Source organism: Nyctibius grandis, chromosome 2 (assembly GCF_013368605.1).
Source record: "Nyctibius grandis isolate bNycGra1 chromosome 2, bNycGra1.pri, whole genome shotgun sequence".
In the NCBI taxonomy this organism is placed as follows: domain Eukaryota; kingdom Metazoa; phylum Chordata; class Aves; order Nyctibiiformes; family Nyctibiidae; genus Nyctibius; species Nyctibius grandis.
This window is the reverse complement of record NC_090659.1, coordinates 41,971,172-41,985,498: the sequence shown is the minus strand read 5'-3', so window position 1 is coordinate 41,985,498 and position 14,327 is coordinate 41,971,172. Positions and strand designations below refer to the sequence as shown.

At 38.4% G+C, this 14,327-nt stretch overlaps 1 protein-coding gene across 3 annotated transcripts in view; it reads right to left on the bottom strand.

Moving 5' to 3' along the window:
- Nucleotides 1–14,327, bottom strand: part of MID1 (midline 1) — a 176,690-nt gene that overhangs the window by 48,628 nt on the left and 113,735 nt on the right. For all 3 annotated transcript variants that reach the window (XR_011049888.1, XM_068421004.1, XM_068420993.1), the window contains exons 4-6: nt 7,469–7,576; nt 4,200–4,348; nt 383–510 (exon numbers count right to left, since the gene is read on the bottom strand). Coding sequence is in view for 2 of the 3 variants with exons in the window: in XM_068421004.1 (XP_068277105.1) it covers nt 383–510; nt 4,200–4,348; nt 7,469–7,576 (385 nt within the window). In the remaining variant the exon portion in view is untranslated. The remainder of the gene's footprint in view (nt 1–382; nt 511–4,199; nt 4,349–7,468; nt 7,577–14,327) is intronic.

The window sequence follows — 14,327 nt, the reverse complement described above, 5'->3', positions numbered from 1 at the left end:
CGCCTGCATTGCTCGGGAGGAAGAGGTATAAGAGTTGGGAGTGAATTTGAGCCTGGGGAAGATGGGAGGGTGCGGGGAAACTGGTTTTAGTTTTGTTTTTATTTCTCACTATCCTACTCTTACAATTAATTGGCAATAAATAACATTAATCTTCCCCAAGTGGAGTTCATTTTGCCTGTGGCAGTAATTGCTGAGTAATCTCCCTGTCCTTATCTCGACCCATGAGCTTTTCATCGTATTTTCTCCCCCTGTCTTTTTGAGGAGGTGGACTGAGAGAGCGGCTTGGTGGGCACCAGCCAAGGTTTACTGACCACAGAGAGAAATCCTATCACTACTATTTTATGAGAAACATATAATAGTAGTAACTTGAGAACAAAATTACCTGTAAGGTAATCAAGGCATTCCAACAATTTCTTCTCCCTGGTAAAATCAAGTGCGAAGGTATCAAAAGTATCGTTGAGATTAATTTCAGGAATTAGAACCTGGGAGGATGCAGTTGCCATGGAAACCCTATAACAGAACGAAAAAAGTCTTTTAGCACCTAAGACAAGATAACTTTCACGTCAAAGTAGGACCTGACCATCATGACTGTTATCACTTCTCAAAAAGCTTGAGAAAAACTCTTACATGTATTTTATTTAGATGGTTTAAGTTAGAAGCTTCTCCTGCCACTTTTATTTTTGGGAGTAAAGTCTCCAGCAACAATCCTTTATTACTTAGCTTTTGCCTAACATGCAGTGTTAGATAAGTTTTTAACAAAATATTGGTTAAGCAACAGTATACTTTGTACTGTTCTTTCCAGTCACCTGCTGAATCAAAGTAGCAATAGCATCATTTTTATCTGTGTTTTAAGCAATCCTGACAGATGCTGCATCTCTCACAACCCTTGTTTTCCAAGTAGTTTCTTGCTCCAGGCATTCCTTGGCACTGCTGTCTGAAGGGCTTGGTGTGGATCCCCACACCTCCTCAGCTGTTCAGCACAGCACACTGCTGTTAACTTTAAAAAACACAGCGGGGAGATAAAACAAATAGGTGTCAGCACAGTTTATTTTGAAAGGTTTTTCCTTGCAAAGCATGTGTGCATACTCACATTTCCTCCAAAACCAAAAAGTTTCCTTGCCTACCTCATTTCAGGAGCTACATCCACTTTTTGTCTGTCCAGCCATACTGATACAGAGAGATGAGCTTTCACAAGAAAACTGCAATCAGGATGTATTTTTCAGATCCTTCAGCTTGATATCTCAAAATACATCTTACTGGAGAGCTGGATACCGGATATGTTTACAGAAAGTTGGGTCCATTTAAGCAAAGAGGTTATTAAACCTAATTTGTTAATTGTTTCCGTTTGGAGGTAAACACACAACCATGCACACAGTGTATGTCAGTTATCTGTCATTTATGACACGTCAGATCAAAATATTTGGGTTGCTTCAATTAACAGTTTTCCAAATTACAGTATGTCTCTGTAGACAGGATTCATATGGCTCCAGGACAAAGGCTTACTAAGAACTATGTTTTTATATATTTCTTGTGTAGTATTTTAGGAAAATACAGTTAGGAAAGTCAAGAACTGAGCCGTACATATCATTGTCTTCAGCATAGTTTTCAAAAACTGAGCTGAGGAGGTTGCCTAGTCAATAATTTGTGTTACACACTTTTCATCACTGTTCCTCTTGCAACTGTGGTTGTAGAACTTAGTTTAAAGTAGATCCTGGTACAGATGTGGGTTTTTTTAGAGAGTACAATTTAAGTGCCTTTTGCCCCATGTACTTAGAGGGAAAAATTCCCTGAGCTCTTTCACTTTTTTTTCTCCCTCACCCCTTCCACTCCCTAGTAGTTCATCTGCAATTACACTATGGTGTTTTTACATCTGGTAGGAAAAAAAAGACATGCATGTCTTGTAGCGCCTGTGTTAGGGCAAACTCAGGGTGATACACACTTCTACAAAATTAACAAAGGCTTTGCTAATAAACCAGCAAGCAGGTATCTAAGATTAAGAGCTTCTTTGAATACCTCCATAAAGCATGTATTTATTGTGAAGATGACCATATCACCAGGCCTTTATGGACTGCTGTTTGGGGCTATGCAAAGGGTGCACTGTGTGTAAGTGTGTTAAAGTCAGTTTTCGGTGAGCTCAACAGTTTGCCGCTTCAGACACCATGTCACCATATCAGGTTCAGAGGATTGAATTTCCTCTTGTACTTATGCCTGCTCTATCTGACACTGTTCTTGGTTGGAAAGGGTTTTTCTAGGATAAATGCATTCCACCCACTGTAAATAATGCACGACCTAAATCATTGTAGTGTGTGTAATGTCTTTGCTATACAGAGTTACCTGTTGTGCTTACAACAGAGAATATTATACTGCAATTACTTTGAAATATGTGGATGAAGAAATGCAATGAGCATAATTTCAGGAGACTGTTTTAGCTGCTGGAGCTCAGGGCCCTGGTGAGACTGTTACATGAGCAGTCTATAAGCAAACAAAATATTGCTCACCACATGAGAACTAAGAGAGTTACTTGTGGGGAATAATTTATTAATCAGATCTAGTCTCTTTTACCACTTGCAATTTGTCTGCAAGCATGTGTTGTTTTTTTCTCCGCAGTTTTATTCACTGCTTGTAAGGATTCTCTGATTTTTCAGGGCGTTCACAGCCATCTCATTACAGACAGCATTCTATGATAGCCAAGAATTAGATTTGTTTGGGCACATATGTCAGCTGGTGTAATTTCTGCTCTCCAAGTGTCTCTCCTGTGACTGTATTTATGATGCAATGGTTCATGTTTACAAGTTCAAAATGGAGCTTCTCTGAATATTCTCTGGTTGTCAGTTAAAAAGCTTTGTGTCTCCACAGGTTTCTGCCCTATTGCTTGTTCCATCGAATACTGAAAAAGGCCAGATCCTCATCTTCAGCTTTTTACTCATGATACTCATGCAGTAGGTTTACTATCAGCTTCAGTTGTGAAAAAGAAGTGCCACAACGTCACTTGGTGACAGAATACAAACCAGGGTCCAAATCTGACAGAGAAAATTGCCTTGCTTTGCCTTCGCTTCCTTTGCCTTGCCTTGCCTTTCTCTCCTGTGCCTTGCCTTGCCTTTCTCAATAGATTTTCAATTCTCTGAACCTGTAATGAGGAACCCAGTGTTGCTGGCATATTTATAAATTGATTGAATAGCTTTGGTGAAGCCTGATATTCAGAGAATCTGCATACAGCACTCCAGAGTAAGCGACAGATTTAATAAATAATAAGAGCAGGGAACTTCATGCGTCTGATTAGGTAAAAATTGGCTGGACAATGTGAAGATATAATGTGAAGCCAGAGATTAAAAAAAAGCTGAATAAATGAGCATACTTTTTATAGTTTTCTTCTTTGTTGTCCAGACACATTCTCCTTTTTTTTTGTTTCTTTGACTGATGGCTAAACAGAGAAACAATAATAATTGTTTCTGATAATTCCAACAGAACATTTTTTCATCAGAAAATACTGCTGAAATTCAATGGGAATGTTTCAGCATTCGCAGCGTTGCACAGTGTTGCACTGAAAACCAGACCAAATTTTCTGTCTTTGGGTCCTTGGTATATCTGGCATGCTGAAGAGGAGCTAGGATCCTAGAAGCAGTAGAAGTTCCCTGCACCCAACACAGCAGCTGCCATAACTTCCAGATGCCAGGCTGTTGAATCTCCAACTCTTCAAGTGGGCTACCTCAGAGATGCATGTTGCAGGTTTCCAAAGTTACACATTTCATTACCTTGCCACTTGCTATTTTGTGAAGAATGTGAATCCATTACGATAATTCCATATTTCTTCTAAGGAATGTACTCGCTGCCTGATTTCTTTCTCAATCTCAGAATTTTTCATGGAGTAGGAATTTCAGCCACCAGAAACCTGTTTTTTTAGTGTCTTTAGCACCAGACATCTGCTTGGCATCCATGATACGTCCTTCATTTGTGCATGATATTACTGTTCTAACTCTTATTTCACACCCTTTTTTGACTGCTCCTCTTTTCAAAGTGATGTTTTGATTTAGCGTTACTGTAAGGTCCTTCCCACTCTGGTACTGCACAAAGTATCATTTTGGGGGAATGTGTCAATTAACCCCCCACCTTTGACCACATCTATGGTGGTACAAGACAATATGGCAACTACGACAACCCATTTGCCTTACACTGAGGTTTTGCAAGAGGAACACCTTTACCTTTCAGTGATATTTTTAGCAGTTTGCAGGAAGCGAGCATGATCGTTCTCCTTCAGTGACTGTTCAGCCTGAGAGATGAGGGATGTTGAGCGCTCAATGCACTGTTTGCAGTTTGCAATCTGCTGAGCCAGTTTTCTCAACCTCACCACCTTGAGTGGAAACATAAGAGAGCAGTCACATCTCTAAGGTCACAAATCATGATTGCATTTGGACTTCTGAGGCAAAGCTGGAATGCAAAGGGAGTTAAGATGAATGGCTTCACTGACAAGAGCTTTTTTCACCCTAGCTTGATGGTGAGCCCCTTCCGCTAGCCACGTAACATTTTAAATAAGGGGACAGGCACAGCCTTTCGGCCTCAATGTTTTCCACATGGAAAACAACAGGGGAGAGCCAAAACAAGCACAGCTGGCCTATTTTCCACCAGAAGAAACATCATTTCCTGGTACTTTCTGCTTCCATGATAACTAAGGGTTATTTAGATAACCATTTCCCTGAATGATGAGATATATGTTAAAGGCATCTTATAGATCAACTACTTTTTTCCTATTAGAGGTGAGTTTCGTTAAAAGTAACCTGAAAATAAAACTTGACAGAAAAAAACTGTCTACTAACAGTTGTTGTTCAAGTCTACTAACAATACATGCCTGCCCTTTTCATTATGTGCTTTTAGTCAAACAGGGTGTTTTCTTGTTGGGTATTTTTAGCTGGACAAAAGCACAGTAGTGCTGGAGAGCTGATTATTATTACTGCAAAGATATGTGCTGGAGATAAACACAGTAGATGTGACTGTAATCATTAGCTAAAAGGTTAGGGAGGGGCACAGTCGACCCTCCATTTAAAGACAATGTTGGCTAACAAAACTTCTAGTTCCTGAAAGGTCTGGGAGTCCTTCCCATTGTTATCACACCAGGATCATAGTTTGAACAGGAGTAGGCAATAGGAAGGAAATGAAATAATTCTGGAGTTTAGAAAGGCATTAAGACCCAGTTACATGTAAAATGAGGAAACTGACAACCAAGTGGATTGGCAGAAATATCCAAATTTATAATCAAGATAAAGTTCCCAATCTCAGCAATTAGGGCACAAGCTATGAAGTTGCTGAGTTGAATTTCAGAAATAATTGCATCCTAAGCAGAGATAAGGGTGTCTTAGTGCACCTACCCGACAACAGAAGCCACTAGGAAAATAAATGTTTTGGAAAACTTTCAAAAAGAAAGTACTGGTCAAATGATTAGTGTCCTCTAACATTGGTATTTCTTCTAAAGATAGAAACAATAAAGGGAGAAAAATGCTGGGAAAGCCTAAAGATTTTGATAACGCTAATGATCCGGTCAGCTTCTAGGAGGAACTACTGCCATAATATTTTCTCTAACTGCGTTTGCAAAGATTACAATTTGGTCCACACCAGGGAAAGGTACATTGCAGTATTAAGTAGCTCATCTCTTTATTACTTATTAACAAAAACAAACAATTAACAGAAATAAATTTACCTTGTGAGCTTTTAGCAATCAGAAGGCATGAGGTCTACATATGAACCAGGTTTTTTGTTTGCTTGATTCTTTTTTATATCTTCTCTCAAGAAGACAACTGATGATAAACTTTAAAAGGAAGAGTCTCATCTCACTGCCTCCCCACCCACCCCGCCAATGACAGGAACAACATCTGCACTGAAATTATCTAATCTATTTGCTTTTAAGTGTTTTTTCCCTCTTTACATGCTCTTTGGGATTTTATAGGTTTTGGGTGATAGGTGAGATTAAGGATGGAGATGCATCACATTGTCAGACTTGTATGTCTGAATCTGCAGCCTTGCAGCCATAGCTAGAACATTATACCTGAGTGTTTCCAGCTCTGTAGCCATAACTATAGTCCTATAGACAAATTTGCCGTGCCCTACCTTCCACACAAGACTCTTAGCCACAGGTCCTCTTACAAGAAGGTACTTTGGGCAGAATTCCCTGTGGCTTTTCCACATGGGTCTCTTGAACCCCTGAAATCTTTCAACATATACAATGTTGAGGCAAAGCACTCCAGATTTTTACTGGACCTCACTGATACCACTTCTGGTTGAACAAAATAGAACAAAGAATGGGATAGATTCTGATATCAGCTATATTCAGATAAGTTTGGAGTAAATTGTATTATTAAATCTTGCATGCTTTATATGGACATTAGAATACATCTTGGCAAGCAATAGATTTTTTAAAAGCAACTCATGTATATAGCACAAATCCAAATGAATGAAAAGTTTTCTACTTCATTGGAAGCATAGCTGGTCTCACTGCATAGAGAAACAGAGTTGAAGCAATAATGCAGAAGGCCATCTTTTCCATTTTTAAGGGAATTATATTTTGTTAACAGCATGAGGAAATTCAGGTTCTGTCACACAATGCACAGGACCTGTGGTTTCAAACATGTTTAAGTCAGCCCTTGCCCACAGGCTTTTTATTTCAAGTTAATTGGAATATCTTGACAGCTGCATGAAACATTTAACCTGCTCTTGCCTTTATTCCTTTCCTGAGCTTTTCCCACACAAGAAGAGTTTATATTTGACTTAGTTAGTTTAGCAGTTAAAGAGTAAACACCATGTACCTAGAAAATAAGAACATTAATTCAACTGTAATGTGTTTCTGAGTTAACAGCTAGCTGGCAAAATGTGTTGAAACTTGAATATCACAGATTTTTCCTGCTCAATATGTTTGTCGCTAATAGTCATTGTACTTCAGTAATTAGAAATGCACACTTCATTTAACTTCCTGCATATTTTTGAAATTTTTTTCTAAATAAGTTAGACTTCCTATTCTCAATAATGACAACGATTGAAACAAATTCTTTATGTGATAGTATTTTAATAAATACTTAAAGTATCTAGACTAAAATATTCATGGAGATAATTGCCAGCCATGATACCAAATGTTGTGACACTTTGTGAAAGTGAAAACTTTGGGGGAAACACTGTCAGGCATAAAACAGAGTGAAGGAATTATTAATTAGTCATCATTTTATTATCATTTACTGATGGTGACATCATTTCTGTGTTTAGCCTTAAAAATCATAATCACATGAAGTAAGAGAAATGCCAAATAAACTGTTGAGGTCTAGCATACTAATTAGGATATATTTCATTCCTCTTTATGTCGACATAGCAGTAGCCCAGGACCACATAAGGACTTTTACAAATTTGTATTAATAGTACCTGAGGTCAAAAAGCTGTAAGCATGAGGAAGCAGTGTTGACCTACTTCTGATCTAAAGAAAAAAAGCTTTTACCTTTCCTTCCTTGATTTTGGTTCCAATTATTTGTCGTCTTTGCTGGATTACTTCAATGAGCTGGTCACATTCTTCCATCAGCTTGGTTTCTTGTCGGGATGCATTTACCTACAAAGAAAACCATTATGATCAGGAAAACCTTTTTTGACATTTTCCTTTTCCTTTTTCTAATTTAAAAATAGTAATTTCTAAAATGTTGGTTAGGGCATTTTTTGCTCCTTTCTGTGTATAATCTATGTGTTATTTTGTTTTCCCTGTCTTGGATTTTGTGAAATACTGAAATGAGTCTGAATGGCTTCTTTGTAGGAGGTAGGACTTGCAGATAGATAGTCATCAGATATTTCTAACTTAAGTGAGAAAAACCTGGTCCTGTGAGTACTGAGTGATGTCAGTCATAGTGGACATCAGTGAGAAGTTAAGGATCTTCAGAAGGTGCTTAACACATCACAGATTCAAGCCATATATAGGACTGCAGTGAATACTAATGCACATAAGAGCACAAGTACTGGATCAGACAGCCCTTCTAGTGCAGTATCCTGTCTCTTACTTCTGCTAGCACCAGTGTCTGCTAGTAAAGCACCTTAGGAAGAAGTCCCAACATATACGATTATTCTCATGAATATTTTCTCATCCTCCAACTATTTGCAGCTCAGAGTCTTCTTGAACCAGACAAAATTTCTACATCATCACTAATCCTTAGAAGAGTTATCTTTTGTGGTTTTATTTAGTCTCTCCTTCAACCCCTGCAAGCTTTAAATATCCCCACCATCCTACAAAAATGAGCACGACAGCTTAACTCACAGTCAAGCAAACAACTGCCTCCTTTAGAGGGATTTGAACCTGTCTCCTTCCAGCCGCATTTAATGATCCCAAGTTCTTTTACTAGAAAGGACAGTGAACTACTGATACCTATCCACAATCTCTGTGTTGCCTGTGCTTTTATAGAACACTGTTTTGTCCTCTAGCAGGGCTTCTTTTCTACATTGAAGAGTCTTGTGTGATTCAGTTTTTCCGTGTATGAAAGCTATACCATACCTTCAATCATCTTTGTTTTTCTTCTCTGGAACTTTGCGAAGTCTGTCATCAACTTTTTGATATGGGGAACATAACTGTACTAAGTATTCAAGGTACAAAAAAAGTATGAAGTCATACAGCGGTATGTTCTCTACTTCATCTCAAATACTTTCATAATGATTCCTAACGTTTGATTTGCTGAATTTAACACTTGAAAATATTGTTTATTATTTTCAGTATCCATATAGTGGTTCCTGAAAGATTCAAATCACTAAGGATCCAAGCAACGTTATGAAGTCATGTGTATTGACTGTCTTTGTTATTACCACTTTGCCTCAACAATGAATCAGATGATAGAAAATAATCGCTATGCTCATGTAGTTTTCTACAGTATAAATATATGAGCCAGTGAAACTATTTTTAATGAAAAAAAAAATCACAAAGGATATTAGTTTTTTATGGAAAATGTTGACTTCTGTCAAAAAAATAGAAAACTTAAAACAAAAAAGTTTTGGTTCTCAGCTGAAAATGTTTTGTTTCTGAGGGAGACTGAATTTTTTCAGTGAAAAGTCAACATTCTGTACGACAAGGAAAATGTACTTCCCCACCAGCAGTAGTATATAGAGCTTACATGTATGCATAAAGAGTCGGAGGAAAAGGCAAAAAGTTCTAATTGTATCTAGAATAAAGAAAAATTTAAAGGAGTGATTTCAGAGCTGTGTTTCTATACACACTGTTGCTAAGAGGGTAGAGCAAGCCTTCAGGCCTGGCCAATTGCTCCTAGAGCCACGTCACCTTCTCCACTGGACTAGTAAGAGCTAGCAGTGAACAACAACAGGGAACAGTTCTGGTGACAAGTAACTGTATTTCTCCCCTTGGTTATTTTTCAGTCTGATGAGCCCCTTGATCTGCCTCACCCTTCTTTTTTTTTTTCTTCCAACAATGTGTTTAAACACGCATTTACCTGTAAGCACATTATGGAGCTCATTATGATTAAGCAAATGCTTATATATCTAAATTTGGATGAGCGCCAATTTTACTAATAACCTTCTTATGTGAAATACATTGTGTCTTCCAGGCAAAGAGGTGTGTTGTTTACAAAGGCCTGTTTTCATTAAGGTTTTGGATTATCCTTCCCAAACCATCATAAAATTAAAGTTTGATTGCATATTTTACAGGCTTAATTATTAATTAAGGTATCAGGATTATAAGGAGAAAATATATTTGTTTCTGAAAGGGGTCGGATGGTATTGAAAGCGCTGGGGAGATCTGCATGCAGTAGGTGAAGATGTAGAAAGTACTTCCACTGTGCAGTTTTAGGTGCCTATTTATCTCCTTACGTTAGCTGTTTGCTCTGCCTGGCTTCCCATTGTGGTCCGGAAGGAGAGACAGACAACAGAGCAGCTCACCCAAAGCCTCTGGCAGTTGTCAGGGTCTCTCCACTGACCGCACAGGGAGCCTGGAAGAACTAGTCAATGAACACTGCCCGTCCTATTCCCCCACTTCTCGTCATCCCACCACCCCAGCTGCATCACACCCTCCCGTCATGCACCGTACTTGGGCATGAACCTCTGCAGAGCTGTTTCAATGAGCCGTCCAGTGCACAAGTTCCCCCTGCCCCGACTCCAGTTTCACTAGTGGATTGAAATTCCACCAAGAGCAGGAATCCCAAATGGGCTCAGTCAGGGGCAACGAACACATTCACTGCACACGGGTGCAACTCCTTCTGTGTTGATACTGAGGCCTGCTCGTGCCAGAGCCAGCTTTGGCACTTTATTACAGTAACACTTCACAGGATTTTTGAGTAGGTTCCACTCAAAGTGTTACTTCTGTCACCACTCTCATCACGAATTCATTTTGTTGAGCAGATCTAATTAATCTTTGGGGTAACTGTCTTGAAACGTAGAGTTACCGAATGCTAAGTCAACATTGTTTCATTTAATGCTCTGGTTGGTTTGAATAATAATAATGTATTAATTAAATCTTAACTTAAAAAAGTCTAGACTAAGAAAAACAAATTGCTTGGAAAAAAACTTCGGATTACTTACACACTGACTGCAGACTTCTCTTTTTCTTTGAAATCTGAAAAGTATACACTTTTATAAACTTCATTTGAAGACATTTCCAACTTTATAGCTGCGACAAGCTTATTAAAGTGAAAGAATATTCCAAAATTATTTGATATGTCTGAGCTTTGTATGAAAAAAACCCACATTTAATCTAGGGGCTTTTCTCAAGTTGAAATACTCCTTAATCAAATTTTCAGCCTACAAGGCCTCTGATTCAGTAATAACTTTATAATTGAGCACATGCCTAACTTTAAGGTGCACCGTATTAGCTGTGGCCCTAAAGGGACCATTGCGAGATTAACATTGAATATTATTTACTTGTATGTTTCTGAGGAGTCATATGTCAGACCAAAGAGCCACAGGCACAGAGCAGGGCTCCTGCTGTACAGGTGCTACAGAAACAGCAGAATAAGGCTCTGCCTTTTGCTTGAGTCCTTTGATGAACAGCAACCTTGACAATAACTTCCATCTGGGCTGGCCAAGGAATGCCGAGTTCTGTCTGGTGAAAATATTTGAGGTTTTACGTTCTACATTTTTCCACATTAAAACAAGACCTCTTTCCAAGGAGTTCATTAAAGAGACTGAGAGCTGCATTAGAAAAGTCTGGAGACTCTGTCACTCACTTTGGTTGTGGAGGCTCTGAATCATGCAGAAAGCAAACTTAAATCTGTGCTTCCTCCATCCAGATGAATGTTGACTCCTTAATCTGAGATATCTATTGTCTGAGAGTTTATGCTGGACTTGGGGACACATTTCTGTAGAAAAGCTCACTGACATCAATACACTTAGTTTTGGTATCAACAATTCCTTAAAAATCCATGTCCAGAACTACTTTGAACCTAAACTTTGTGTTTTGTTAGTATCATTTTTATAAACTTCCCTTCCATGCCACAAAACTGCTTCTAAAATTGACTAGGAGTCCTTGTTACAATTTAGCAGAAATTATGTCATTTTCTGACTACAAACAAGCAAGCAAGGACTGATTCTAGTCCTGCTGCTTTTGTGGGGAATTTATTCCCTATTTCTGTAATATCCGAAGACCTCAGACAGTTTACCCCCCCCAAAAAAATTCAGGGTTCTTTCCAGGTTTTCCAGACAGATAGGTAGGGACTGATGGCCTTTGCCTCAAGGAGTGGGTGTAGAAAAAAAAGAAAAATGGGGGTTCCTCAACTGTCTGACAGGGAGCTGGAAACAACAAGCCCTCCCAACCCGAAGGGGAGAGCAGGCCAGCTGTTCCCATCTCTACAAGCTGAGAAGTGCTTTGGAAAGTGTTCTGCTCTCTGCAGAGGCTTCCTTGGCTTTCATCTTCAGAGACCTGAGTTAAATTGCAGCTTAGGTCATAAGAAAATGAATGTGGTGGTTTCAAAGTCCCCAGCAGATGTTTGGGAAATCACAGAACTACAGCATGGCTAGAGGTTCAAGGTTACAGAGAAGCTTCTCTGGTTAATTCAAAGGCAAACAGAGTGTCAGAGGTCTAGATTTATAACCACAAAAACTTCCCTAACTAACATATTGGAATCAAAGGATTTTTTAATTGTCTCAGAAGAATTTTCCTTGCAGCAGCAAAACTCTCCCTCTGGGAGTCCTTATGGGTGAGGCAATTTTGTTTGTGAGTGGAAATGCACATGTGACTTTTTGGCAAATATCTCTAAATGACAAGGCAAAATAAGACACCCTAAGTCAGAGGTGGCCTGCTTTTTTAAGACTATACTGTCTGGGACGAATTTACCAAAACCAGACTAATTTTTATTCTCTAGTCCTCCACTAGTTCTGCAAAATGGAAGAAAGTAGATTGTAGAAAGACTGTTCTTTGGAAGGTGAGGAATGCATTTGAGTTTCAGCTTAACTATTTAAAAATGGTCTCAATGCCTCCAAAAATAATTAGCGTGCAGTTGTGGACATACAGGTAAAGAGGAGGTATCAGCTTTTCTTTATGGGTTTGAGTTGATGATTATAGAACTACTATATACTCACATATAAACAAAGACTTCAGAAAAGTAAATTGCAATGATTCCACTTAACAACTGCAGCATCATTGCCACATATTTCACTCTAGATTTTTGAGCCTGATATGCCAAACCCAGAAAATGAGAAAAAAAATCTAAAATGATGACATATAATGGCCAGTACCTGTTTATTCTAGGAAAACTTTCTTCATTGTCATGTAGATGTGGAATACACTTTCTGGGATTAGAGTCTCTAGATGAATCAAAGGATTATGCTCATCTAAAGAGAGAGGTCTATCTGTTTTTTAACCATTCCACGTTGTACAGTGAATAACTTTTCTTCATAGAGTCACAATACTTTTAAGTCATATTTTAACATCATCCATGTTTCATTTATGTATTTAATGGAAATACAAAGGATAATTATTAATGAGCATTTATTAAAACATTTCTTCCCTTTCTTTTTATGGATGGCTAGACTGAATGAGTGTCATGGATTCAAAATTCTTTCATTTCATATCCCTGTCTGATATTATAGGTTATTCAATTTAGTCTTCGGTAGAGCAAAAGCAACTCTTGGAATAAAACTTTTCAGACTTTATCTAGTCTAAGCGTAAAACTGATTTTATCTGTTATGACAAACTATGCCCTTGAAATATGTGATATTAATCAGTTTGCCATCTGAGTGGAACATCTACAACTCTTTATTCTGAATGGCACAAGAGAAAAAGGAATGGTCATCTCCCATTTCAAGTGTGCCAGAGGCTTTGTTTTTGTTTGCATTCCACATCTATCTCTAACCAGGAGACCTGTGTTTGGAGGCAATCTCAGAGCAGGTTAAACAAAGGTCAATGCAAAAATATAGCATCTTACTCTGGCTACCTAAGAATTTTGTGAATGAAGAATCGATTGGGCCAGGATAGCTAAACCACTTTGGGTCAGGCTGATAAGACTATCTATCTGCCCCAATCTTGACTGAAAGTAAACATTTTTAGAAGTTTGAAATACTCATGTTACTTATTAAAATGTTGTTTTAAAGTTTTTTGTCCCACTGTGCTTTGAAGCACATTGTTGAGAAACTAACCAGCAAGATACCTAGCAGTCCTCCAGTGACATTTACAATCTAATCTCAAAACAAAACAAAACCAAACAAACAAGACGTTTCACAGAAAACAAACAAATTCTTTTGATAAGATTTCCATTAAAAACATAAAAAAAAGTCTTAAACTCAGATGATCTGGAAAGTTCTCATAAAGAGCTACTCCAGAGGCACTTATGCTGACAGCTGTAAAGTCCATGGACTAGGCTTGCTTCAATGAACCAAGTATTGGTTTTATAAAACACAAATGCAGCATCATGTTGGAACAATAGCTGACATTTCTCAGGACAGGAAAGCACACTGGAGAAAAAGACATTTATTGAGAGACAAACCACAGTTTCACAACTGGGTTAAACTGCTCTGGGATCATACTGCCAAAAAGAAAAAAGGTATTCCCCATTTTCCTTCCCTCTGCAAAAGCCAGTGTGGCCACCTGGGGAAATGGCTGGGCTGAGCTCACTGGGCTGACCCAGCTGTTGCACACACTCATGGGAACCAGGTAGAGAAACACAGTGGGGAGGGCTGAAGCAGAGGTGGGAAGACTTTTGGCAGCAATGAGGCTTAAGATCAGATTGAACTGTGAAACTAACCCCTAAGAGGGATGTGTTTTTTTCAAAATGCAGTAAAAGGGCCATATTAATAATTTATTTTCAGTCATTATTTTTGTCCTTTATGTTAGTCCTTTCTTTGAACCTAAATAAGGAAAATATATTTTGAATTGAACTATATTT